Here is a 24,483-nt window from a genome sequence, read left to right on the forward strand (position 1 = left end):
GGTTTTTTTATTGTGCAGTGTGTGAGTGAATCCCTGGTTATAGAACCATGGAATGGTTTGGGTTGGAATGGACCTAAAAGACCATCTTGTTCCAACCCCCTGCCATGGGCAGGGACACCTTCCACTAGACCAGGACAACCCTGCTGCACCCTTTGTGGTGCCACAGGTAGTTCAGGTTGTGGGTTATGAGTTTCTCAGCTTTTCTGGGGTGAGGTCTGGGTGGGTCCTGCTTCCCTGCAATGCTCCGGCCTTTCCAGATTTGGAAAGAAGACAGACACAAAAATAGGATTGCTCTGGTTGTCGCTGCACCCTGCAAACCTTAAAGGGAGCGGGGATGTTAATTTGACTCATTGGATGTTCCTCTTGGTTTCTACCACAGGATCCCACCGTGCTGGACCAGTCAGCCAAGTATTACCACTTGACCCACGACGAGCTCATCCAGCTCCTGCTGCAGAGGGAGATGGAGCTGAGCAAGAAGGAGGAGCACATCCACGAACTGGAGAACTACATCGACCAGCTGCTGGTTCGCATCATGGAACAGTCTCCCACGCTCCTCCAGATCCCACTGGGGGAAGGCAACACCAAGTAACCTCTGCCCAGAGACCAGCAGCACTCGCCTAGAGCACTTCTCCAGTAAAAACGCTGCAAACATCCCTGCACTCCCCCCTCCTCTTCCAAGAGGGCTCCAGTGGCTTCCGTTCGCAGAGTTTAGCGGGAAAGGTCGTCTGCTCCTTCCCAGCCCAAGCTTCTCCCAGCTCTGGCTCCAGGGAACTGTAGGGTGGATGATGGGCAGTCGTGCACCCTATGGGGAGGAGCAGAGCCCTCCACCTGAGGCAGATGCCACCTTAGGTTCCTGTCCTTGTGACCAAGTGCCATCTTCTCGGGCGCTCACCCTGCCAGTGCTTTAAGCGGCCCATGGACATTTGAGAGCTGGAAACCACCTCGCCCATGGCTTCATCCTGCTGCTCTTCTGCCCACACTCTTCCTCATCTCTCTTCTGAAGTGGTGTCCCCTGGCTGGAGGATGATGTTGAACTGGTTGAGGACAGCGGGGATGTCTAAACCCAGGAAAGCTCTCCCAGCACGTTAGTGACTGCAGAGCAGGGCTGCTGTTGGATGCCTCCTCCCCTTCCTGCCCCATTTACCCCCCAGAATGAAGGCTCTGTGTCTGAAGAGCCAGCTCCAGTTTGTGCCAGTTCCTGACCGCTGGGAGATGCTACACAAAGGGACAACAATGGAGTTGGAGGCCATAAAGGACTTGATCCAATGTCACTGCCTGACCATGAGCTGCGTTGACTCCTTCACTCCGTGGGTGCAGAGTGGTGATGCTGCCTCAGCTCCTCAAAACTCAGCTTGCAGCATGGAAAAGTGATGGTCTGTGCACCATGAGGGCTCCAGGAGATCTTCCTGCTTCCCACCCAACCCATCCCCAGCCTGGCTGTGCCTCGAGGGGATTCCTTTGTGTATAAACCACAGCTCAATTTTCTACTCGGTGTCCCGTGGGAATTGCTCTCCACGGCTTTCCCCACCGTTTGCTCTGTGTTGTCTTTCCCAACCCAACAGGAAAATGCCATTGGACCAAAGCTCATGGATGTCTGAGCATCTGGCCACCTCTGCATGACATCCTGGGGGATCAGGCTCCCACCAAACACTCCCTGTCCCAGCTCACATTCCAGGAATCCTGGCAGACCCCCCTCCAGCCACTGTTAGTGCCGAGCACCGCTCCAGTTGGATCACATCCACATGCCAGTGTTGGATCTCTTGGGCCCAGCTCTGCTGGGAGCTGAGTGCTTCCAGCTGCTGACCATGGAGTGACCATCCAAAGGGCTCTGATTTATGTAGTTTAATGAGAATGCAGCATAGATTTGAGTTCAGAGGTGCTGTGGAAGAGGATAGAAAGGATGTTGCTCCATCTCTCATCCTGCCAGGATTTTGTCTGGAGAAGTGGTGGAGGGTTGGTTGGTGTGGGATTTGAGCTGTCTTGGCATGTAAGGCATCTTCTCCCTCTTCTGTATCTCCCAAAGTTACTGGATTCTTTTAAAACCTCCATACTCTTCTCTCCTTACTTCCATGTATGCCATGACTTTGAAAAACTGTGCCTTTTGCCATAGGACAGTAGCAGTTTCCTACCCAAAAAGGCTCTGAAATCCAATTCTCATTTCCACACAACCCATCTGGGGACAGGTTTCTCTTCTGTTTTCCCGCTCATCCGAAAAAGTGAGTTTATTTTTACATGCAGAGCCTTCCCACCCCTGTGTGCAGGTACTTTGGGTCCTTGGCAGGAATTCTGCACAGGAAGCTCATGGGACGTGGGAGGCAGAGAGTTTAGGAGATGACATGGGGAGGAAGAGCAGGCCAAATATTCCAAGACAAAATACAGCTGGATAAAGACATTATTGGGTCAGGAGAGAAGGAGGTTTGGTCCTGTCTGGTTAAACCATCATATGAGGGGGAGGATTTGTCACCTGGGGAAGGTACCAGCCGTGAACTTCCAATTCCTGCCTGCCTTGGCCCCTCATATGGAATAATCTGAAGGTTTGCACTTCTCTACCTGTTCCTCTTGTCTTTATGTTCCTCCTCCCTTTGTGTTTCTGGGATAAGACGTGAGGCTCAGAAGGAAGATGCTTCTCCCGTTTTAGAAAGTCCCAGAAATATTTCTCTGCCTATAGGATCAGATCCCATGGCCTGAGCACCACATTCCCTTTCTGAGTGCCCAGAGAAGCTCTTCCTTTGAGCTGAAGGCGGGCAGGGAGGAGTTGTGGGCAGCTGGAATGCAGTCCAGCCTTGGAAAAGCAGCACGGCACGGGAACGAGGGCCGGGAGGAGGGGCAGGTGTAGCTCAAGTGGGCATTAATAAGGGGGAGGAGCAGAGCCAAAATCTCACAAGATTATCCCACACTGGCTCCCCACTCCCTAAAAAACATCTGCTTCCTTGGAGCCCTCCCCCGGCAGCGTTGGCTCTGCAGGTGCTCCCCACACACAAGTGCCAGTGTTTCTGAGGATCTCTGCACCTCCTCCCTGCCTTCTCCCCTCCTCTTCCATCGTGTCTCACCACTTCCCTCAGCCCCCTCTGCCTTACTCAGCTCTGCCTTTTGTCGCTCCAAAGCTTGAATGTTTTGCACTTGAATATCTGAAGTTACTCTCAGAGCTCAGCAGGCGGTGCCGGGGGTGCAAGAGGTGCTTCCCCATCTCCTGCCTTTCCAGCAATAAGTGCTTCCCCATCTCCTGCCTTTCCAGCAATAGGTGCTTCCTCCACATCCTGCCTTTCCAGCAATAGGTGCTTCCTCACCTCCTGCCTTTAGAGCAATAGGAGCTTCCTCATCTCCTGCCTTTCCAGCAATAGGTGCTTCCTCATCTCCTGCCTTTAGACCAATAGGTGCTTCCTCATCTCCTGCCTTTAGACCAATAGGTGCTTCCTCATCTCCTGCCTCTCCAGCAATACCTATTCCTTCCATCTTCTGCCTTTCCAGCAATAGGTGCTTCCTCCATATCCTGCCTCTCCAGCAATAGGAGCTTCCTCACCTCCTGCCTTTCCAGCAATACCTGCCCCTTCCATCTCCAGCTTTTCCAGCAATAGATGCTTCCTCACCTCCTGCCTTTAGAGCAATAGGTGTTTCCTCATCTCCTGCCTTTGCAGCAATAGGAGCTTCCTGATCTCCTGCCTTTCCAGCAATTCCTTTTCCCTCCATCCCTTACCTTTCCAGCAATAAGTGCTTCCTCACCTCTTGCCTTTCCAGCAATACCTGTTCCTTCCATCTCCTGCCTTTCCAGCAATAGGAGCTTCCTCACCTCTTGCCTTTCCAGCAATACCTTTTCCCTCTATCCCTTACCTTTCCAGCAATAGGAGCTTCCTCACCTCCTGCCTTTAGAGCAATACCTGCTCCCTCCATCCCTTACCTTTCCAGCAACAGGTGCTTCCTCATCTCCTGCCTTTCCAGCAACAGGTATTTTCTCAAATCCTGCCTTTCCAGCAATAGGTGCTTCCTCCATATTCTGCCTTTCCAGCAATACCTTTTCCCTCCATCCCTTACCTTTCCAGCAATAGGTGCTTCCTCCATCTCCTGCCTTTCCAGCAATAGGTGTTTCCTAATCTCCTGCCTTTCCAGCAATACCTGTTTCTTCCATCTCCTGCCTTTCCAGCAATAGGAGCTTCCTCATCCCCTACCTTTCCAGCAATACCTGCTCCCTCCATTTCCTGCCTTTCCAGCAACAGGTACTTTCTCAAATCCTGCCTTTGCAGCAATAGGTGCTTCCTCATCTACCTTTCCAGCAATACCTGCTCCCTCCATCACCTGCCTTTCCAGCAATTTCTGCTCCCTCCCATCTCCACAGGCCAAGGCAGGTCTGGCACCGGTGCCTTGGTGTTGGGTGTGAGGCAGGAGCTGCAGAAGGAACAAGCAGTGATGGGTGTTTCGTGTCTGTCCTCGAGTGTTTGGAAGTCCTGGGGTATCTATGAATCAACTGGTGTTTAGGAAAAGGCATCTTAAAGATGCTCCTGTCTCTGTTCTCTGTTTCTTCACCCCTCTGTCCTGAAAATGTGGGGTTTTCCCCAGCACCCCCCAGATTGATTCTGTCCATCAGAGCAGCAGCTTGGCTACACCACAGCACTGAAACCAGAGTCTGTTTAATTTGTTGTTAGAAGTTCCCAGAGGGAAATGGTTTTGAGGACCTTGTGGAGGGAAGGGATGAGGAAAAGAATTGTGGGGGGGAAATGTTCTCAAGTTGCCCATGTTCTGTCTGGGGTTTATCTCCATAGTTAGTGATCTAAATCTCCGTTTTTTAGCGATTTATTTGGCAGCCCAGGGGCAGGAGCAGCATTCCTGCTCCCTGTTGGAGCCACACTGAGCTCTGTTCCTCTCTGCTGAACCCAGCAGACCACAAGGTTTCGCTGGACCAGCAGCAACTTTCCCTTGGTTCCACTTTAAACACAGCCATAACAATCCCTCTGTGGTTTTGCCTTTCTCTTGGACTCTGTTTTTCCACGTGGTTCCAGCAGGGTGCTGTTGGCTCTGCTTTTGTTGTCAGCCCACGACTGGGTTTCTTGCTTTTCAAGAACTTTGGCCAAGTGATTTTCTTTTCTTCTTGGCTGCTCCTTCTGGTCACAGGCTGGGCCAGAAGAACCACCAAGGTTTATCCTTTAACTGGAACAAACCTGAAGGGATGTGGGTTCTCAAGTGTAGACTCAGCCTTACGACTCGTCTGTGAAGAAACCACCGTGTGTTTCGTGTTTCATGGGGTGGAAAAACATCCCAAAGTGGGAAAAGAAGCATCAGGGAGGGTTTGGAGTTGTTGATTTCCCTGTACTTCACGTACCAAGGAAGTGGGTTCTGTGCGTTTCATGTTTTAATAGTTGCAACTAATGTTTATAAAGAGCTTGTTATTTACGTTTTCAGCACTTTAAAGAAGAAAAAAAAAATAAAAGTTGTTCAAGCTGTTCCTAGATACTTCTGATTTATTGACAACAGCGTCTGTGCTGATGGCACTTGGACAGTGAGTGACATTTCTCTGTTTATTTTCTGAAGGAGGATGACGGTGTCCAACTCCTCCAGCAGCTTTTCCAGCTCCTTAACAGTCCCCAAGCCCTGGAACCTCGAGTTCCTCCCCAAATATTGGTCCTGGCTCAGGTGATGGGAGCACCTGAGGGGGTTTAAGAGCCTCTCAGGTGTCTTGTGTGGGTCTTAAAGTCGTGTTTTGTGCTGAGTGACCCCGTGGAGCTTTGCTGGGATGGCCTTGGGGGATTGGAGCTGGTAGGAGGTGGAGCCAGGTGGGGTCCGGTTCTGCTCCAGGGGAACAAGGGACAGGATGAGAGGAAACGGCCTCAGGTTGCTCCAGGGGAGGTTTAGATTGGATATTGAGAATATTTTTTCATGGAGAGGGTTGTAAAACATTGGATCAGCCTGCCCAGGGAAGGGGTGGGGTCCCCATCCCTGGAGGGATTTAAAATCCCTGTGGATGTGGCACTTGGGGACAGGGGTCGGTGGTGGCCTTGGCAGTGCTGGGTTAAGTGTTATGATCTCGAGGGCTTTCCCAGCCTAAATTCCATGATTCTGTCTGCCTGCAGCTCCCTTGCTGCTCGTGCTGACTTTACCCCTGCATTCCTGAGGATCTGTGGGAAATCAGCAGCTGAGTAGAGGAGAGGGACCCCAGGGCAGTGTCTGGGAGGGAGAGGAAAGGAGAGCTCCTGTCACATCCCAGACAACACAGAGATCAGCCTCGGGATTCCTGGTGGGAAAACCTGGCTCCATCCGTGCTGCTGCTCCCAGGAATGGGCAATTCTGGGATGATGATCCTTCCTCTCCTCTGCACTGATCCACCTCCCAGACCTTCTCCTGCAGCCCCTCAGCCCCAAATCCCTCCCACCTTTCACCACTCAGCCGTTTTCCTTCTCAGCACCTGCTGCTTTCTCCGGTCGTGCCTTTTCCTTCTCAAAAATTAACTCCCCTTAAGCTCCTGTAAATGACTTTGCTGCTCCAACAGAGGAGTTTCCTTAGCTCTAATCCCAGTTTATTTTTCATCCAGCTGGATCCAGGCCCTTACAGAGCTCAGCACCTGTCCGGGGGGGGATCATGTTAACCCCGAGAGCCTGGATGGGCCTGGCAGGGAAATGTTTGGCACGTTGTTTTGTGGGATCAGGGCGCTGAGCTGTGACCCTCTGAAAGATGATCCAGCCTAAGGAGAAGCTGGACTAACTGGGCTAACTGGGCCAGTTTGGGCTTCCCCAGGCAGCAGTCACTGGGAGAACTGGAGTCTGGAAGCCGGGGAAAAAGAAGGATTTAAAGTCCTGCTGGAACGCCCGTGTGTGATTCCATCGGGTGTCTCTGCTTGTCTTGAGCACAGACTCAGGACTGATGGAAATAATTCCCGTCCCTGCAGGAAGAACTGGCTGGGTTTGTTGTTCCAAGCCGGAGTTTTCGCTGCCCGCCTCGAGTTTTCTTAAAATCTGGCTTTGCAGATGGAAGCTGACAAGGAATGTTCCTGTGACTTCCTCCCGGAGCCAGCAGGAAGCCCGGCCCCACTCCCAGCTGTCACGTGTGGGGTGGCTCCCTGAGACCCCCAAATCTCCCTCAGGGTGGTGGGCTGACCCTGGGTGCCCCCCAACGCTGCTCTTGCTCCCCTCCTCAGCTGGGCAGGGAGATAAAAACCCAAGGACAGGCTCATGGGTCGGGATAAGGGCAGGGAGGGGTCACTCACTGGTTACTGTCACGGGAAAACAGGCTCGATTTGGGGAAATTAGTTTAATTTAGCAATCAAATCAGAGCAGGGCAGTGAGAAATAAACCCAAATCTTAAATCACCCTCCCCCACCCTTCCCTTCTTCCCAGACTCCTGAATTCTCTCCCACGGGGAATGGAGGCTACAATCATACATTGTCTCTGCTCCTTCCTCTGCAGGGGTTGGACTCTTCCCCTGCTCCAGTTTGGGGTCCCTCCCACGGGAGACAGTTTTCCATGAACTTCTCCCATTTGGGTCCTTCCCAGGGGCTGCAGTTCTCCATGAACTGCTCCAGCATGGATCCCTTCTTCCAAGGGATCAGTCCCTTGGGAACAGCCTGCGGGATCACGAGTCCTGCCAGGACCCTGCTCCAGTGTGGGCTCCCCTCTTCATGATGCTCCTGCCAGGACCCTACTCCAGCGTGGGCTTCCCATGGGATCCCAGCCTCCTTCAGGCATTGCCCTGCTCCGGTGTGGGGTCTCCATGGCTCCCTGTGGATCTCTGCTCCCCTTGGACCTCCATGGGCTGTGCAGGGCTACAGCTGCCTCACCACAGCACCACAATCTGCCAGGGAATCTCAGCTCCAGCACCTGGAGCACTTCCTGCCCCTCCTGCTCCTCCTTCTGCACTGCTCTGCGGGTCTGCAAGGTTTTCCTCTCACATATTCTCACTCCTCTCTCCCTCTGCTCTTCCACACCAGTTTACCCTCTTCCTTCTTCCACATTTTATCCCAGGGGTTCTCCCACCATCACTGATGGGCTCAGCCTTGTCCAGCGTCCTGGAGCCGGCTGGAATTGGCTCCGTGGACACGGGAGAAGCTTCCAGCACCTTCCCACAGAGGCCACCCCTGCTCCCAAAAATCTCCCAGTTTCTAGATGAGCTCACATAACGCCCGTTGTTGAGGGTTGTTCCCCCTCCAGAAAAAAATGGGAAGAAACTTCATTGTTGACTGAACAGTCGTTGATCCGGGGAAACAACAACCCCTCCTCTCCTTCCCCAATCCAGGGAAACGCGAGTTGTCAGTCGAAATGGATCTGGTTGGATTGATATCAGCCAAAGAATTGATATTCTTTCTGGTATTTAACCAAAAAAGTGATAGTCTTATGTCACTCCAAATGTGGTTTTAGATAAACAGATTCTCTCCCCTCTGTTGTTACAAAACATTTCGTGTGTCAACATTTAGGGACTGTATCAATTATCTGGCTCGAGCTGCGAGGGGAGGGAGGGGGGTTTTCCCTTGTGAGAGGGATTTGGGTTATCATCCATATTCATGGGAGAGATTTTGCCGCCTTGGGAAGGACGGGATGGAACCTTTAGAGAAGGGAGAGTTGCCTTGTAAAGCTTTTGTGGCTGCAAAACGATTTTATTTTTCCTTTTTCGGATCATTCGGGCTCCGAGCAGAGGCAAAGAAAACAAACCTGGGTGACGGGCGAGTTTTTGGGATAAAGGTTGACCTCGGAGCTTCAGGGATAAGAAGGGAGCAGGAAAACGTCGCTGTGGGGTCAGAAGGGGGTTTGAGCTGCAGCCACTTTTAATTAAAACAAGCAAATGATTAACTCCCAGGACACGGTACAAGGATGGCAGCGGGTTCGCTCCAGGGGGCAGGATGTGTCCCTGGAATGGATCTTTGCTCCTCATCTCCCCGTTCCTGAGGATGGTTGGGTTTTCCAGCGCAGCAGGGAGAGGGTAGGAGGGGAGGAGATGATGGAACAATTTGGTTTTAACAATATCTCTAAGGAAAAACGAACAAGAAATTATAAAATACCAATTTTTTCCCCCCCGTTTTCTGCTCCACTTTTTGCCCTCTGGACACAACCAGAGGCAGGCTCTGCTTCAAGCCCCTTTTCTGTCCCTTTTCCACCTGGAACTGCAGGAGTCTTGCCACTCAGTGAAAAGGGATCAGTGGTGAATCAGCCTAAAACCAGAAATTGGTTTTACAGGCAGAAAGAAAACAGGGGGGAAAAAAAAGATCATCTCCACACCCACAAAGCAGAGCAGCAGCATCCCCACAGCAAAAAAAATGGGATGTTCATGTTTTTCCCTGTGTAGCAAAAATAACGGATTTATTTTCCAGGTACATTTTTTAATTCCTCCCTTAGAAGGAAAAAACCCCTGTTTATGACCTGCCTTTATTTCCTTTATTGCCTTGATTTTAATCTGCTGCCTTTACTACTCTGGCACCAAACCTTCCTCTTATTCCCCGACTCCTTTCCCTGCTTCACCCACATCTCCTGTCTATTTGCTGTCCCTTTGCTCTTCCTCAGAGAATTGATCCTAATCCTCCAAACAATTTCACCGGCGTTTGAAGGTCCAGACACTTCTTATTCCACTAATCTAGGGAAGAGGATTCTGGAGGCGGCTCCGTGTGGCCCCCCCCTTGTGCCCTCAGCCCTGCACGACCTTGGGTTTATCTCCACAAATCGTTACGATTTCCAGGTCCTTTATTTTTAATCAGGTGTTTATTACAAAGGTCAATGGCAGTTGTTGGGCTCCCGTTGAAGTGAGAGTAGGTGTTTCCACGAGGAAATGGAATCAGAGAATTGTTTGGGTTGGGAAAGACCTCCAAGATCGTTGAGTCCAAACCTTACCCAGTGCTGCCGAGGCCGGCACTGACCCATGTCCCCAAGTGCCACATCTGCGGGTTTTTTGAACATTTCCAAGGATGGTGATCCCACCGCTGCCCTGGGCAGCTGTGCCAGGGCTGGACAACCCTTTCCAGGAAGAATTTCTCCCTGACATCCAGCCTAAACCTCTCCTGGCATAACTTGACACCATTCCTTCTCCCCCTGTTGCTTCTTTTTTGGGAATAGAGCCCGACCCCCCCCCCAGCTCCCCCCTCCTGTCGGGGAGTTGCAGAGCCAGAAGGTCCCCCCTCAGCCTCCTTTTCTCCAGGCTGAGCCCCCCCAGCTCCCTCAGCCGCTCCTGCTGCTCCAGCCCCTTCCCAGCTCCGTTCCCTTCCCTGCACACGCTCCAGCTCCCCCTCAATGTCTTTCTTGCTGTGAGGGGGGAATTTGGGGTCATTTATCAGAAGTCTTTGAGAACGTGGGGCAATTTTTCAGGTGTCTTTCACCTTTTGCCTTTGTTTGCCTCATTATTTACTCAAACTATTCCACATACGAGGCAAAAATCTCCTTGTTCTCCCCGTTCCCACCCGGGACTACATTTCCCGTGACGCCCCGCGGCCCACGCGCGCTCCCCATTGGCTGGTGGCCACAGCGCGGCCCCGCCTCCCGGCGGGAGCGGCCGGACTACAGCTCCCGGCGTGCCCCGCGGCAGCTGCGGTTGGCCGCGGCCAATGAGCGCGGCGGCGCCGCAGGGGGCGGGGCCGGGCGGCGGGGGAGGCTGTTTAAAGTGGCGCCTGCGGGATGGCGGAGCCGGCGGACTATCCCCCGTTCCAGCTGGGGAAGCCCCGCTTCGAGCAGGTACCGTGCCGGCGGCGGGAGGCGGCTGAGGGGGGACACACAGTGTGTGTGGGGGGGCTGTCCCTGCGCGCGGCGCGTCCCTCCCCCACCCCCCCTAACCCCGGGCGGGGGTCTCCCCGCTCCCCTCTGCGCTTGGCCCCGCCCCCGCCGCGGGGCGGCGCGCTGATTGGCGCGCAGCCCGCCCGCGATTGGCCGGCGAGGCTGTCACTCAGAGCCGCCGCCCCCTGCCCCGCGGCGGGTCCCGCGGCGGGCGCTGATTGGCGCGTCCCGCCGGGCCCCCGTGGCGCGGGGCGCAGGGCGGGGGGCGCGGGGCCCGGGGGTCGCGGGTTCGAGCTCCGCAGGCGCCGCCGGGGGCGGCAGGGGTGGGTGGAGGGTCCCGGTGGGAATGTCCTTGCCCCCGTGGGATGGTGCGAGGGCTGGATTATGCCCCGCGAGCCCAAGGGTGCAAGGCGGCGAAGAGCAGTACTTGGGGGATGCTCCAGGATGAGCCAGGAATGCTCCAGACGGGCACTTCGCCCTCCTCCCCGTGAGCTGTCCAGGTTTGGGGGTGGCTGGGTAAGAGCAGGTGCTCCTGGATTGGGGATTGTGTGACCTGGTCTAGGTGCCAACCAAGGACAGGCTGGCACAGAGAGTCTGGTGGGGCATCCCTGTGCTCCACAGCTGACACCTGGCGGATGGGGAGGGGAGCCCCGAGCTCACACACCTGTGCCCAGGTGAGCAGAGCTGGTGTAGGGATGGAGTGGCCCTTCCCCGCTGCCACCATCCCAAGCTGGTCTCAAGGTCCCTGGTGTGGCTGACAGACACCCCTCCTCCTGCCCCTGCAGCTGATAAAGTGTCAGGCTGATAAAGTTCATTAAACCTCCTTCAGCCACCCTGGAGAAGAGTGGGAGGGGAGTGGCTGGGGAGTGGCTGTGGCCACTGCTAAAGCCAGAATGGCAGCAGGAGCCTGCTCCTTAATCGGGGGTGTGTGTGTCCCCCCAGTGGGACAATATCCAAGGAGACCCTTCCTACTATCCACAGGAATCCAGGACCACTATTTACCAGCCAGCTGCCTCAGCCTGGCTGGACCCAACCATCCCTTTGGGTTGCTGAGAAATCCAGTGGCAGGTTTCCCATGGGAGCCAGCTCCCAGGTGGTGGATCCACTTCCCACGCCCCATATCCTTATGGGGCTTGGAGCAACCTGGCCTAGTGGAAGATGTCTTTGCCCATGGAAAGGGGTTGGATTTAGATGGCCTTTAAAAGGTCGCTTCCAACCCCAAACCCAGCAGCGATTCCGTGATCCCTGTCCAGGAGGTCACGTCCTCGGAGCGACGGGGAAGGGGTGAGTTTCCCCCCTGCAGGAGCCGAGGGATGCTCAGGCTGTGGAGAGATGGAGCTTTTTAATAAGGAGAGGAGGAGGAGGAGGAGGAGACGCTACTCCCTTCTAGACACCACAGATGATTCCAGGCACACTTGGCAGCGAGTCAGGCACAGAATCGGTGCGTTCTGTTCATTAAGGAGCGACTGTCACTTGTAGCAGCATTTAGAAAACGTTTCGAGGGCTATGGCAGGATGTTAATGGCTCTGTGTGTGTGTGCTCAGTGGAGTGGGGATGTCCTCTCCTCCCTGCCACCCCTGGGAATGTCCTCTCCTCCCTGCCACCCCTGGCAATGGGCGGGTCCGGGGTGAGGGTTGTCCTGCGGTGAAAGCGCCCTTGGCACTGGGTGCTTTGGGGGTGCTTCTTTTCCAGCATTAGGAGTCACTCCCCTTCTCTTCTGTGCTGGTTTTATCCCTTTCCTGTGAATTTTCCAGCAAAGGAGTGCTGGTGGGAGCTGCAGGATGGGTTGTGGTGCTGCTCTTGCCCTGTGCTCCCCTTTTTTCTCCTGCTCCATCCGCCCGTGGGTGATGGACAAACTGGACAGCCCAATTTGGGGTCTGGCAGCGTTGTGAGGTCACAGGGCAAGAGAGGTTTAGATGTTTCCATGGTTTATGGCTCCTGGTTGGATCCTGTGGTGGGCTCTGCTCCATATGGGGCACAGCAGCCTGTGCCATCAGCACCAGGACCTGCTCCCATCCCGGGAGAGCCCAGATCCTTCATCCCTAGATCAGATTCTTGCATTTCCCCCATCATGACCTTGGTGTTCCCTTTCAAGCACAGCCTCCAGTGCTGGAGAGGAACACCTCCATCCACATTCCCAAGGGATCACCGGGCCCCAAACCCCTCGATCCTTTCCCATCAGTGCTTTCCCCACGCACCTCTCTGCCTTTTCCCGTTCTTTCAGTGGCTTTCCCGGGTTTTTATCTGTTTGTATGATCTCGGCTTGAGCTGCCAAAGGATGCCTGGGTTGTTTTGGAAAGGATTAGTGACGCTTGGGGTGGTTGTTTAAATTCTGGACGACAACACTTCTCTTCCCTCGGCGGCGCTGGCCGGGAGCAGCTCTGGGGCTGCTTAAAGGGAGGTTTGGTTGAAACTGGGGCCGGGAGAGATGCGAGGGGGGGAAAACAAGGAAAAGTTCTGTGTCAGGAACAAAACCCTTGGAGAGCAGGCTGGGCTGCCTGGGGATTTGGTTCAGAGGAGACACGGTGGTTTCCTTCCCCTGCCGTGACCCGGCGCTCCCGGGAAGCGACTGAGCCGAATTTAGGGCAGCAGACGGGACACGTCCATGCCCAGCACCACCTCTGGAGGTTATGAAATTCCCCCTTTTTTCCCCCCCTGGCTTTGCAGTTCACTTGTTTTCCCTCATCTCCAGGCAAAGAGATGTTCTGTCGAGTCACCTTTTTTTTTTTCCCTTCGGTTTCTTTGCCGGAAAGAGGCTCCGAATCCCAATGGGAATGAGCTATTTTTAGGGGAAAGAAGAAACCAGGACGTTAGGCTTGAGAATGTGTGATAAGGACTTAATTTTCTGACAAGTAGGCCTAATTGGTTAGAAATACTCCTAGTTTTTTTGCTTTATTTCCTTATTTTATTCTGGTTTTTTAAGGATTTGCTCAGTGCTTCCTCTCCTAAATCCTCATTTGTGTTCCCAGTGCTCTGGGAGCTCTGCCTACAGCCCAGGAATTTATCCTGGGTAAAATCCAGTGGAATATGTCCCTGCCAATGGAGTAAGGTGATCTTTAAGGTCCCTTCCCTCTGAAAAGCAGCATGGGGTTGTCTCGGCTGGTGCAGGAGAACAGCAAGAACAGGGGAAAAGGAACAAGGAGGGAGCTGATTTCCTTCCCAGCTGGAGTCAAGCAGGGTCATCTCAACGTGCAGGAGTAGGAAATAATAATAAAAAAGAGGTCACAGGACTTGGATCCTTCAGGAGAAGGAAATAAAGGGGAATAAACCCGATCCAGAAAGAGCTGTGGCTTTTCTCAATGACCTTGTGTTAAGAAGCTGTTTTAAAATTCCATAATGAAAATCAAGGAAGGAAAAACCTGCAGCTTCACAGGTTGGACTTGATGACCTTAAAGGTCTTTTCCCACCTAAATGATTATGATCCTAAACATCTTTTGTGCCTTGGGCAGCTCAGTTTGTGTATGTGCAGTCATGGAGTGTGGGATGTGTTTGGGATGTTTTATTCCATTGCCCATTTGGGCAAGTCTGGGACATCCATATTAACATCATCCTTAGGGATATGCTGATGTCAGAGCTTGGCCCTGCGATATTTTAAATATTGGAACTCAGAGGTGTTTCATGTGAGGGCATCAGGGCTAAAAATTGCTGTTTCCTGCTCTTGAATTTGGTAATTTTAAAGCCCAGCCAGGGTTTATTACACCATTACCCCAATCATGGGCCTCCAAAACTCTCCTGAGATCCCACCTGGAGTTCTGCATCCAGCTCTGGGGTCCTCAGCACAGGAAGGACGTGGAGCTGTTGGAGTGAGCCCAGAGGAGGCTCCGAGATGATCAGAGGGATGGAGCAGCTCTGCTGGGAGGAAAGGTGAGAAAACTGGGATTGTTCAGCCCGGAGAAGGGAAGAGAAGCTCTGGGGTGACCTAATTGTGACCTTCCAGTGCTTGAAGGAGCGACAGGAAAGATGAAGAGGGAATATTTACAAGGGCCTGGAGAGACAGAACAAGAGGGAATGGCTTCAAACTGCCAGAGGGCAGGGTTAGATGGGATATTGGGAAGGAATTCCTGGTTGTGAGGGTGGGGAGGCCCTGGCCCAAGTTGGGCAGAGAAGCTGTGGCTGCCCCTGGATCCCTGGAAGTGTCCAAGGCCAGGTTGGAACAACCTGGTCTATTTGAAGGTGTCCCTGCCCGTGGCAGGGGGTGGAACTGGATGATCTTTAAGGTCCCTTCCAACCCTTTCCAAACCATTCTTTGGTTCCATGAATACAACCTGCCAAAATCCCCCATCCATTGGCTTTTTCAGCCAGGACTGGATTTTAAATGAGGACTTGGTTTGTTTGTGTCTTTTCCTATAAGTTGTAAACCCCTACAATTGCATGTTAAAGGTTCCTGTGCCACGTCCTGCCTGTGCTGAGCAGAGCACAAGCAGAGCTGTCACTGCTGGTGGCTGATGTCACTGAGGTGCAGGAGCTGCTCCCATATGGATCTTGGCTCTTTAACATTAAAAGGTCAAATTAAGAGCATGAAAGGACTGAAAATCCATAGTTTGAGCCTAAACTTGCAGTGGGCTGGACCCCAAGTGTGTGTGAATTTACACATTCCCAGCCAGGCCTTGTCATGGTCCACTTGCTCAATGGCTTGAATTGCCTTAATTTTTGTTTGGTTTAGCTTAAATCTCTTCCTAATTAATTTAAAGCTGACATAAGCCTGATTTTTAGCTCACCCCACCCCCAGGTCTGCCTGCCTTTTGCTCTGGCTTAATTAAATCCCTTTTAAAATCAGGTTATAATTAAACTGTAGTTGTTCCTGTCCCCTGTTCTTCCCAGCAGAGGCTTCTTGGAATCTTTGCCCATTTAAAGGTGATAAACACCTTGGTAATGGTCACTTACCTTCTCCCACTGCTCTTCTTCAAATTCCTTGAGCCTAGAAGGAATATTTCCCTTCTTGTTCTTATCTTGGAGTCTTCATGGCCGGCTGTGCTGAGCTGGATCCATAACACTCCTGAGCTGCTGTGCCCTGGGAATTAATATTCCCAGCCACTTCATCTTGATGCAGGCTGGTGAGAAGTGGTCCCAAAATAGCCACGATTAATCACAGGAAATTTGTGTTATTCGGTTTTTTTTTTCTCCCAGGGAAGTGTTTACTACAGCAGATGTTACAGGGATAAAGTGGCAAAAAAGACCAGGGATGGAGGTCTGGGAGCTGAAGGTCAAAGTTCTGGGAATCTCACAAGCTCCAGCCCTGGCTGGAGTGTGACAGCAGAGCTGGGAATGAGCCTGTTACAAGGGAACCATCCAGAATTCTCTTGGAAATCAGGGTTTGGTTGTTGGAGGGCACTGAACAGGAGACTGTTCCTGTGTCCTGGGGCTTGATCCTCATCCTGTTCCCTTGGTATTTCATGGAATCAAAGAATCCTAAAATGGTTTGGGTTGGAAGGGACCTTAAAGATCATCCAGTCCCACCCCCTGCCATGGGCAGGGACACCTTCCACTAGCCCACGTTGCTCCAAGCCCCATCCAACCTGGCCTTGGACACTTCCAGGGATCCAGGGGCAGCCACAGCTTCTCTGGGCAACCTGTGCCAGGGCCTCAACACCCTCACAGGGAGGAGTTTCCCCTAAATTTTTACATTACTAGGATTTAATGGGAGTTTTTTTCCCTTTTTTTTTTTTTTTTTTTGCATGCAGCTCTATGAAAACAAATCTTAGATTAAAAAAATTCTGATGGCTTCTAGTCAGGAGACTAAACCCGGGAAGCAGGAAAGGATCTGGAGGATGGAAAGGCGACCAACAAGATCTAACAGTGAAGCAGCTTTCCATAGTCATCCAAAAAGGAAAAATGCAAAGTCCCATGGCTGGACAGCAGGAAAAAAAATGGGTGTTTTTTTGTTCAGGGGTTGTACAGTCGTGGTAAAGACACTGCAGGAGTGAAATACAGGGTGGTGATGGTGAGATGGAGCCTCAAGAAGACAACTTGAGGCTCTTGGTTTGACCTTGGTTCCATTTGATGTGGTTCTCAGAGGGCTTTTGTTGTGGAGAAATGAGGCTCTTATTCATCACAGTTTAACAAAGCAAAGCAAAACTTGTTCAGACTCATATTCCTATTTTTTTTTTGGTGTTCTCTTTAAAATCTTGGCCTGGTGGGAGTGAAGGACGTTCCATTTCCTTGTTGGACTAGAGGCAGCAGAGGGAGGAGTTCTGTTGATGGCTTGTCTTCTGTGCTGTCCCCAGGTGTGATGAGGAATGCTGAGCTGATCAGGATGCACTGAAGGATCAATCACTGCCACGGGAGTGCAGCTCCTCCCATTTCTTGGGATCTGGGAAAGAGAGCGGGAAGATTTTGGCTTTAATCGAGTTTGAGCCTCGGGGTGACAATAACCCTTCTGCTGGAAAGGGTGGGGGGGGTTGAGCACCACAGATTTGTAAGAGTTTTTCATGTCAGGGCAGCTCCTAAAAGCAGGTTCCTGAAGTTGTGTTTTAGAGAGCTCGTGGTACCGCAGAAAGAAAGAGGAAACCACGGTGCTGAGTTGGGTCTTGTTCCCTGTTACGGGGGAGGGAGGATGGGCTGGAGCTCCTCACCTGCTCCCTGTGCATTCCTGAAGGTCAGAGATCACAGAATCATAGAATGGGTTAGGTTGGAAGGGACCTTCAAGACTATCCAGTCCCACCCCCTGCCACAGGCAGGGACACCTTCCACCAGCCCAGGTTGCTCCAACCTGGCCTTGGACACTTCCAGGGATCCAGGGGCAGCCACAGCTTCTCTGGCCAATCTATGCCAGGGCCTCACCACCCTCACAGGGAAGAATTTCTTCCTAAAATCCCATCTAAATCTATCCTATTTTAGCTTAAAGCCATCCCTCCTTGTCCTGTTGTCCTGTCACAGCTTGCCCTTGATAAAAAGATGTTCTTCAGAACTGGCTTCCTCCTTGTGTTCCAGCCTAGGGAAGGAGCACTTGTGCATTCCCTTTGTCCTTTCTTTGAAGTAACCGTAGCAAGAGGGTGATTCCTTTATTTTTTTAAAAAGCAGGGGTGGAAGAAGCAGGCACTGGGACAGCCCTGTCTGCTTCCAGGTGAGTAATTGGCCCTGGGTGACCTTGCACCATGAAGTTCCTTGTGGTATCCCGAGGGCTGTTGTCCTGACTCCACTGGAACAGAACTGCCCTTGCCCTGGGGCTTGTCTGACCACAGAGTAGACAAGTTCAGGCAACACCACCTGGAAACAAATCCCTCCTTCCTTCCTGCACTGGCACAGGTTGCCCAGAGAAGCTGTGGCTGCCCCTGGATCCCTGGAAGTGTCCAAGGCCAGGTTGGAGCAACCTGGGCTAGTGGAAGGTGACCCTGCCTGTGGCAGGGGGTGGAATGAGATGGTCTTGAAGGCCCCTTCTAACCCAAAGCAGTCTGTGATTCCATGATTTGAGGATTAAAATTTGGGCACTCAGTTGAAGCACCAGGTCAGCGCCGGCACTGGGCAGGAGGGGAGCAGGGAGTGTGGGAATGGGATTACGTCAGGATGGGTTGGAGCTGCTCAAACCTGTCCTTAGCTGGGTGTGGCTGAGCTTGACCAGGCAGGATCAGACCAGGAGCCCGGGGCTGGAGCTGAACTAACCAAACCACAACCCTGGGATACAGGATCGGCTCCCTGAGAACCTGGACAGCTTGGGAATTGAAATCTGCACTTCAAAAAACAACATTTATATCCCGCATGTTTGGACTTAGGTCTCCTTCCTTCTTCCCTGACATTTACACCTTGGTTAAGTGGGTGTAAAATATTGATGCTCCGTTTAATTCCACTCAGTGTTGTTTTTCTCCCTGTGAGATGAATATCACAGAGATAAAAGCGGTGGAGAAGTCGAGACCACTTAAATTTAAACAGCCCCCCCCCCCATTCTGTTCTTGTTTAAACCACGTAATTCCAACTGCTCTGGATCCTCCTGGTGTCTGCTTGGCATGGAGCGAGTGCTGAGGGACGGGCAGTGGGAGAGGGCCGATGGAATGTGGGAGATGAGGATCAGGGAGAACGTCAGGAGGGGCCGGGTGAGTCAGGGATTAGTCACATCCCTCCCTGCACCACCGGGAAGCGCCGGGCAGCGGTGATGGGAAGGATGGGAAGGACAGTGGCATCTGCAGGGAGCTTCACCCTCAAAACCAAAAGCGAGGCAGCAAAATGTCAAGCTCGGGAACGTTAGAAAGTACCAGAATTAGTGTTAATTAAATCTATGCTAATTAAAAACCGCTGTGCTTTTTTTCTTCCCCCCCCCCCCCCCCAAAGTTGTGTGCAGCGATTTGGTTTAATTGTGGTTGGGTTTTTTTTGTTTTTTTTGTTTTTTTTAGAGCAGAACATGATAAAATAACAGAGAGAGAGAGAGAGTTTTGTGAGCAGGGGTGTTGTGAGGTGTTTATGAGGACGGGGTTTGTGGCTCAAGGCTGGGAACGGCCCTTGGAGAGGGATTTCTGCTGGAATAAGGAGGCAGAATGCCTGGTGCTTCTCTGTGCCTGATGGATGGAGCAGAGGAGAAGCAGCACGTTTCAGAGGGTGCTGCCAGGGAGTGATTAAATGCTGTTCTCAGTGCTGTATCCACACTCCAGTCCTTTATTTATAGCACATCCCTGCGTTAAAAACGCAGCAGGAGATTTGCCGGCACGTGGCTGGAGAACACCCGGACAGAGGGGTCCTGGTGTGTGAGGGGATGTGGAAATCCGTGATCTCCCTGGCTGTAATCCTTTCCACATCCATGGTGTGCTGGGAATTTTGCTGGGGAGAAGCCACAGGACAGAGAGGGGCCACTGGAGCAGAGTGTCCTGTGTCCACTTGGCCTTGCCGGTGTCCGGAGGAGGGTCTGGCACTCACCTGCATCCAGATCAAAGAATCCAGACTGATGCTGGAGTGATGATGTAAATGTATCCTGAGTGCTCTTAATATATCAGCATTTCATGGTCTGGTGCTTTGAGTTTGCATAAATTACATTTTTATTTTTATTTTCTAAATACTGAGTCTCCTTTTCTCCTTTCCTTTGGAGCTGCCCATGATCTTCCCCTGTTTCACAGATCTCTCCCCCCTTCTTTCAGACTCCCTTCCTGGTTCTGGAAGTGTTCAAGGCCAGATTGGACAAAGCCCTGGGCTTGTTCTTAGAGTGCACATTTGGAAAAATCCAAGCTGGATGTGTTTGTGTAGGGATGACGCTGTGGGAAGATGCTCTTGCTGGGAGCAGCAAGTGTTTGAAGGACCAGAAAGGGATCCAGAGAATCCTAAAATGGTTTGAGTTGGAAGGGATTTTGAGAATTACTCAGTTCCACCCCCTGCCATGGGCAGGGACACCTTCCACTATCCCAGGTTGCTCCAAGCCCTGTCCAACATGCCCTGGGACACTTCCAGGGATGCAGAATCCACAACCTCTCACTTCATGGTAGTCTATCCCCAAAATCCATGACCCTGTGGTGCTGCTGGTCCTGTGAGGTGGATGTTGGCAGGAATGAGGATGGGAATTCCCTCGGGAATGTTGCTCAGTGTGAGAGGTCTGGAGCTGCATGTTGGATTTTTGTGGCTTCAGCATTTCCCAGGAGTCCCACAGGCAATATTTCATTTTTTGGGGAAAAAGTAAAGGATATTTTAGCAGCTTGCTGGTATCCCTTTATTAAAGCATCTGGATTGGTGTCCCATCATCAGGGTTCAAGTCCTCACCTTTTATCTTCCAGACTTCCTATCAAAAATTCCCTTTAAATACATTCTATATTATTTATTTTTAGTTGCTACTTAATTCTGCAAAGGGAATAAAACCTTTCTCTGCAGCAGGTGAAAGGCAATTTCTCACTGACCATGTTTTGTTTCCTTTTCCTGTTTTTCCAGACTTCATTTTATGGCAGATTCAGGCACTTCTTGGACATCATCGACCCCCGCACTCTCTTTGTGACTGAGGTAAAATACACACACCTTGGGTTTGGGAAAGTGCTGGTTATTAGACAGCTTTAGATTAAAAACAATTTCTTCTGTGAACAGCACAAGTAATGAAACCAGGTCTCCAGTGGATTTGTGTCTCACAGTTGATTGATTGCCCGACTGTTAAATCCAAACTGAAACTCTCTTTTGTGTTATCCATCGGTGAATCCACACCTCCCATCTCCCTCCAGCAACTGGTGAGCCCCTGGACTGGTTTCTGGCAAACTTGCCACTGATTTAATCTTCCCAGAAGGAAAATTCCTGCAGCTCTTCATGGAAAAAAAAAAAAAATGCAGGGGAGGAGATGAGAGAGCAAATATTAATTCCACGGAGGATGTGAAACTGGGTGGGTTTGTGAAAGTTTTGCACTCAAAAACACCCTTTTCCATAGTTTTTCCTTAGTTATTAACCTGTCTGTAGCAGGAGTTTGGATTTCTGGTCCTTTCTTTCCGTTTAACGTTGCCCAGAATTATTTCAGTTCTTTGCTTTCATGAAATAGTGACTGAGAGTGATGGGGAACACACAGAAGGAATATTTCTGCTTGTGATTCTGCCTGTTGGCCAGAAAACTTGGGATTTTGCTTTCAGTGAAGGGCAGCTGCTTTTGCCTTTTTATTTTCCCTTTTTCTTTTCTTTCTTTTTTTTTTTTGTTTGTTTTGGGGTGGGGGAGTTTTAAGATGAAAATATACCTGCAAGCAAATCTCAAGCCCCAGGGAGCTGAACTGCTCCGTGTAACTAGTGGGGAACTACACTGTGTTGGCAGGGGGGAAAAAAGACCCAATGCAACTTTAAATAATGTTTTTCTTCTAAATCAGCTTTTTTTTTCCCCAAAAAACATAAGGATGAGGTGTATCATGATGTTAGCTTTGAGTACTTTGTGTGTGCAGCCGGGGGAACAGCAGAAAATAAAGCAGCTGTTCTTACACCATCAAAATGAAGATTCTACTTTCAGACTAAAGTCTGAGATGAATTTTCCAAAGCCTCCAACCTCCCCGTGGAGCTCAGCTCTGGGAGGTGACCTGACAGAGGGAGAACATCACAATTCCAGGGAGGAATCACGGGATTACCTGAGGATGCAGAGCACCTTGCAGATTTTAGAGATTTTTTTTGCTGTTTGAAGAGGATGAGAACACTTGGGCCAGAATAAAACCAACCCTACACATGAAAGGCTTGGAGCTGCTCTTACCTTAGGGGAGGTTTAGTGTTCAACAGGACTGGGAGATGTCCAAGGCCAGGTTGGACAGGGCTTGGAGCAACCTGGGCTAGTGGAAGGTGTCCCTGCCCATGGCAGGAGGTGGGACTGGATGGGCTTTAAGGTCCCTTCCAACCCAACCCATTCCATGATTCCATGATTCTGTGTCCAGTGCAAGGCAGTGAGAGTTGAAGGAGCATTTTTGGCAGTGTGGGGAATCTTCCATCCCTTGCCCTGGGGCTTGTCTGACCACAGAGTGGACAAGTTCAGGCAACACCACCTGGAAACAAATCCCTCATTCCTTCCTGCACTAGCACAGGTTGCCCAGAGGAGCTGTGGCTGCCCCTGGATCCCTGGAAGTGTCCAAGGCCAGGTTGGAGCAACCTGGGCTAGTGGAAGGTGTCCACTGGTGGTAAAATCCCCTCTCTGACCAGGTGAATTTGCACTAGAAAGCTTTGCAGAGTTGATGTTTGCTGTGTGTTTTCCTGGGAGACGTTCCCATACTCTTGGGTTTCCCTGGGATGTTTGAGGATGAACCTGGACCGGGTGCTCCCTAGTCAAGGTCACCTGGACAGAGGTTCTGGTAGGACAGAAAGGGGTGATTTTGCCCATCTTTTTGGTGGATTTTGTTATGTCTCAGCTTGTTTTCTTTACCTCTTCTTTTTTTTTGGAGGAGGATTCTTTTGGGTGGAGATCATCCATCCAGTTCTGCTTAGTTCAGATTTCTCTTAATTTCATTTCCATATTCTAATAACAGCCCTCACCTTTCTCCCTTCTCCTCTAATCCGTGGTGTGTGTAAGTATGTGGTTTAATCTGTCAATTTTGTTTTCAGTTTATTACATTTTTAATTTATATATATTTTAATCTGGAGATCTCGCTGTGCACACTGCAGGACCAAACTCTGGGTTTTATACAATGGCATTGATACAGGGAAAAGGCAAAATTCCCAAACCTGCTTCCTGTGTGTCCCTAAAGTGGGGGGGATCTGGGTGAACTCGATGGAGTTTTTGAGGAGGTTGGCAAGGTTGGGGGTTCAGAGTGATCAGCTGGTGTAACTTCATTTTTCCAGACAGCTTTTGAGGAGGTTCTTCTGAGAAGGTGAAACCCAGGGGAGGGAAAAAGAGCAAAGTCTGAGTGGCCTATTTTTTATCCTGGAGACAGTGGTCAAAATCAAGCGATTTTGGGCTCCAAACTGAACCTGAACAGACAAGGGAGGTTTGGTGTCCTTCTGCAGGGTCCTGTAAGGGCAGGTCTGAATTTCAAGATCTTCAGGAATGGCTTGGTGGCTTTCCAAGGGTGGAAAAGCCCTCTGTCTGTTTATTTTGGGAGTCTGAATTATATGACAGCGACACCTCAGAAGACCCGTAGCACACTTCATGATGTCCACACGAGTTCCCTTCCCAAAGGAACCTTTTGGCAAAACAGACACTTGAAGTCACGAGAAGCACTTCCTGGGGGATAAAATCCTGCTTTTTGCTTGTCCTGGCCCTGCTCTGTGTGTCTGATCTCGTGCTCTGGAGCCAGTCGTGTGTCTACACGTAGAACTCAAAGCTGTTTGGTTTCCTTTGACAAGCGAGGTGGCAAATTAGAATCTAGGAAGGGTTTGATGAGACACAGCCGTGCTCGGAGAGCTCCTTCCTGCTGACAGATGGCTGCATCTTCCAGGCCCAGGGTTCTCAGGGAACAAATAAATTGCTGTTTGTCTTGGAGGAACTCGCTAGAAAACAGGGGAAAAAAAAAAATAGATAAATGAGTCTCTAACGAGAGTGGAGGTTAATCCCGTGGAAAATGTAATAATATTTGATTTTTCTACGTCCTTTTTTTAATTGCTGGTGTTCCATCATCGCATCCTACTGGTGGCTGTGTTTTGGGGAAGGATGGAGTGATCCCTCTGAGTGGGGAATCGAGTGATATCGAGTGTAATTAGTCTCAGTGACACTCCTCTCTTACTCATTTATTTTTTCAGCGAGGCAGATTTTTAACACAATTAAAAATTTCCTTGTCTTCCAGAGGTTCTTAAGGAGTAATCCCTGGGGGATGCACCCTGAGGACTGGATTATGTTGTACCTGTGCTTTTATCTTCAGTGGCTTCTGGTAGAATAATTATCTGTATCAAACTCACCTACCGGGTTTCTCTTGCTTTCTGAGAGCAGATGAATTGAAAAAAGGCCCCGGCCTTGTGTCAATATTGCAGCCACCTCTAAAGGGGAGGTTTTCTCCTGTGCTAATTCACCTCATTACCGGCTCTCTAATGAAATCAGGTTTTTTTTGGCAGCTGCAAATTTGCAAACTTCTCCAATAGGTGGGAAATGTGTCATTTCAGAGGCCAACAGGTCCCGTCGCCGAGACCACGAGAGGCCCCTCAGTGGGTGCAGCGCCTGGTTTTGAAACGTGTGAGGTTAAAATGATTGGAATAATACTTTTAATTGCTCTGTAATTAAGGTCCATGGGCAGAAAGCAGATATTTTGGTAAGGCAAACTTATCCCATCTGACATTAACCTGGACATGCTGTTAACGCTCCGTGGGAAGCTCTTCCTGGAGAAAGATCTGATAATAATTCCGGGCAGAAAAGCGAAATAAGAAGGAAGCTGAGCTGAGAAGGGGCTGTGTGTTATCTGCTTTTGCTTCATCTCATTGTTCAAAGCCTAAGTCTGCAGAGCTCCGAGCATCTTGCATTCCCATATTTGGGTTTA

At 50.9% G+C, this 24,483-nt stretch overlaps 2 protein-coding genes across 17 annotated transcripts in view; both read left to right on the forward strand.

The window, feature by feature from the left end:
• Positions 1 to 5,438, forward strand: part of RAB11FIP5 (RAB11 family interacting protein 5) — a 41,246-nt gene extending 35,808 nt beyond the window's left edge. For 4 of the 16 annotated variants that reach the window (XM_064653601.1, XM_064653598.1, XM_064653600.1 and 1 more), the window contains one exon: positions 380 to 5,438. In XM_064653601.1, coding sequence (XP_064509671.1) covers positions 380 to 589 — 210 coding nt within the window. In that variant the 3' untranslated portion in view covers positions 590 to 5,438. The remainder of the gene's footprint in view (positions 1 to 379) is intronic. The other 12 variants (XR_010430339.1, XR_010430340.1, XR_010430342.1 and 9 more) reach the window with 12 other exon arrangements.
• A 5,069-nt stretch (positions 5,439 to 10,507) lies between these two features.
• Positions 10,508 to 24,483, forward strand: part of SFXN5 (sideroflexin 5) — a 99,695-nt gene continuing 85,719 nt past the window's right edge. Inside the window, exons 1-2 of the mRNA XM_064653614.1 lie at positions 10,508 to 10,631; positions 20,508 to 20,576. Of these exons, the coding sequence (XP_064509684.1) occupies positions 10,575 to 10,631; positions 20,508 to 20,576 (126 nt within the window). The 5' untranslated portion in view covers positions 10,508 to 10,574. The remainder of the gene's footprint in view (positions 10,632 to 20,507; positions 20,577 to 24,483) is intronic.

This window comes from Pseudopipra pipra, chromosome 4 (genome assembly GCF_036250125.1).
Source record: "Pseudopipra pipra isolate bDixPip1 chromosome 4, bDixPip1.hap1, whole genome shotgun sequence".
Lineage (NCBI taxonomy): Eukaryota > Metazoa > Chordata > Aves > Passeriformes > Pipridae > Pseudopipra > Pseudopipra pipra.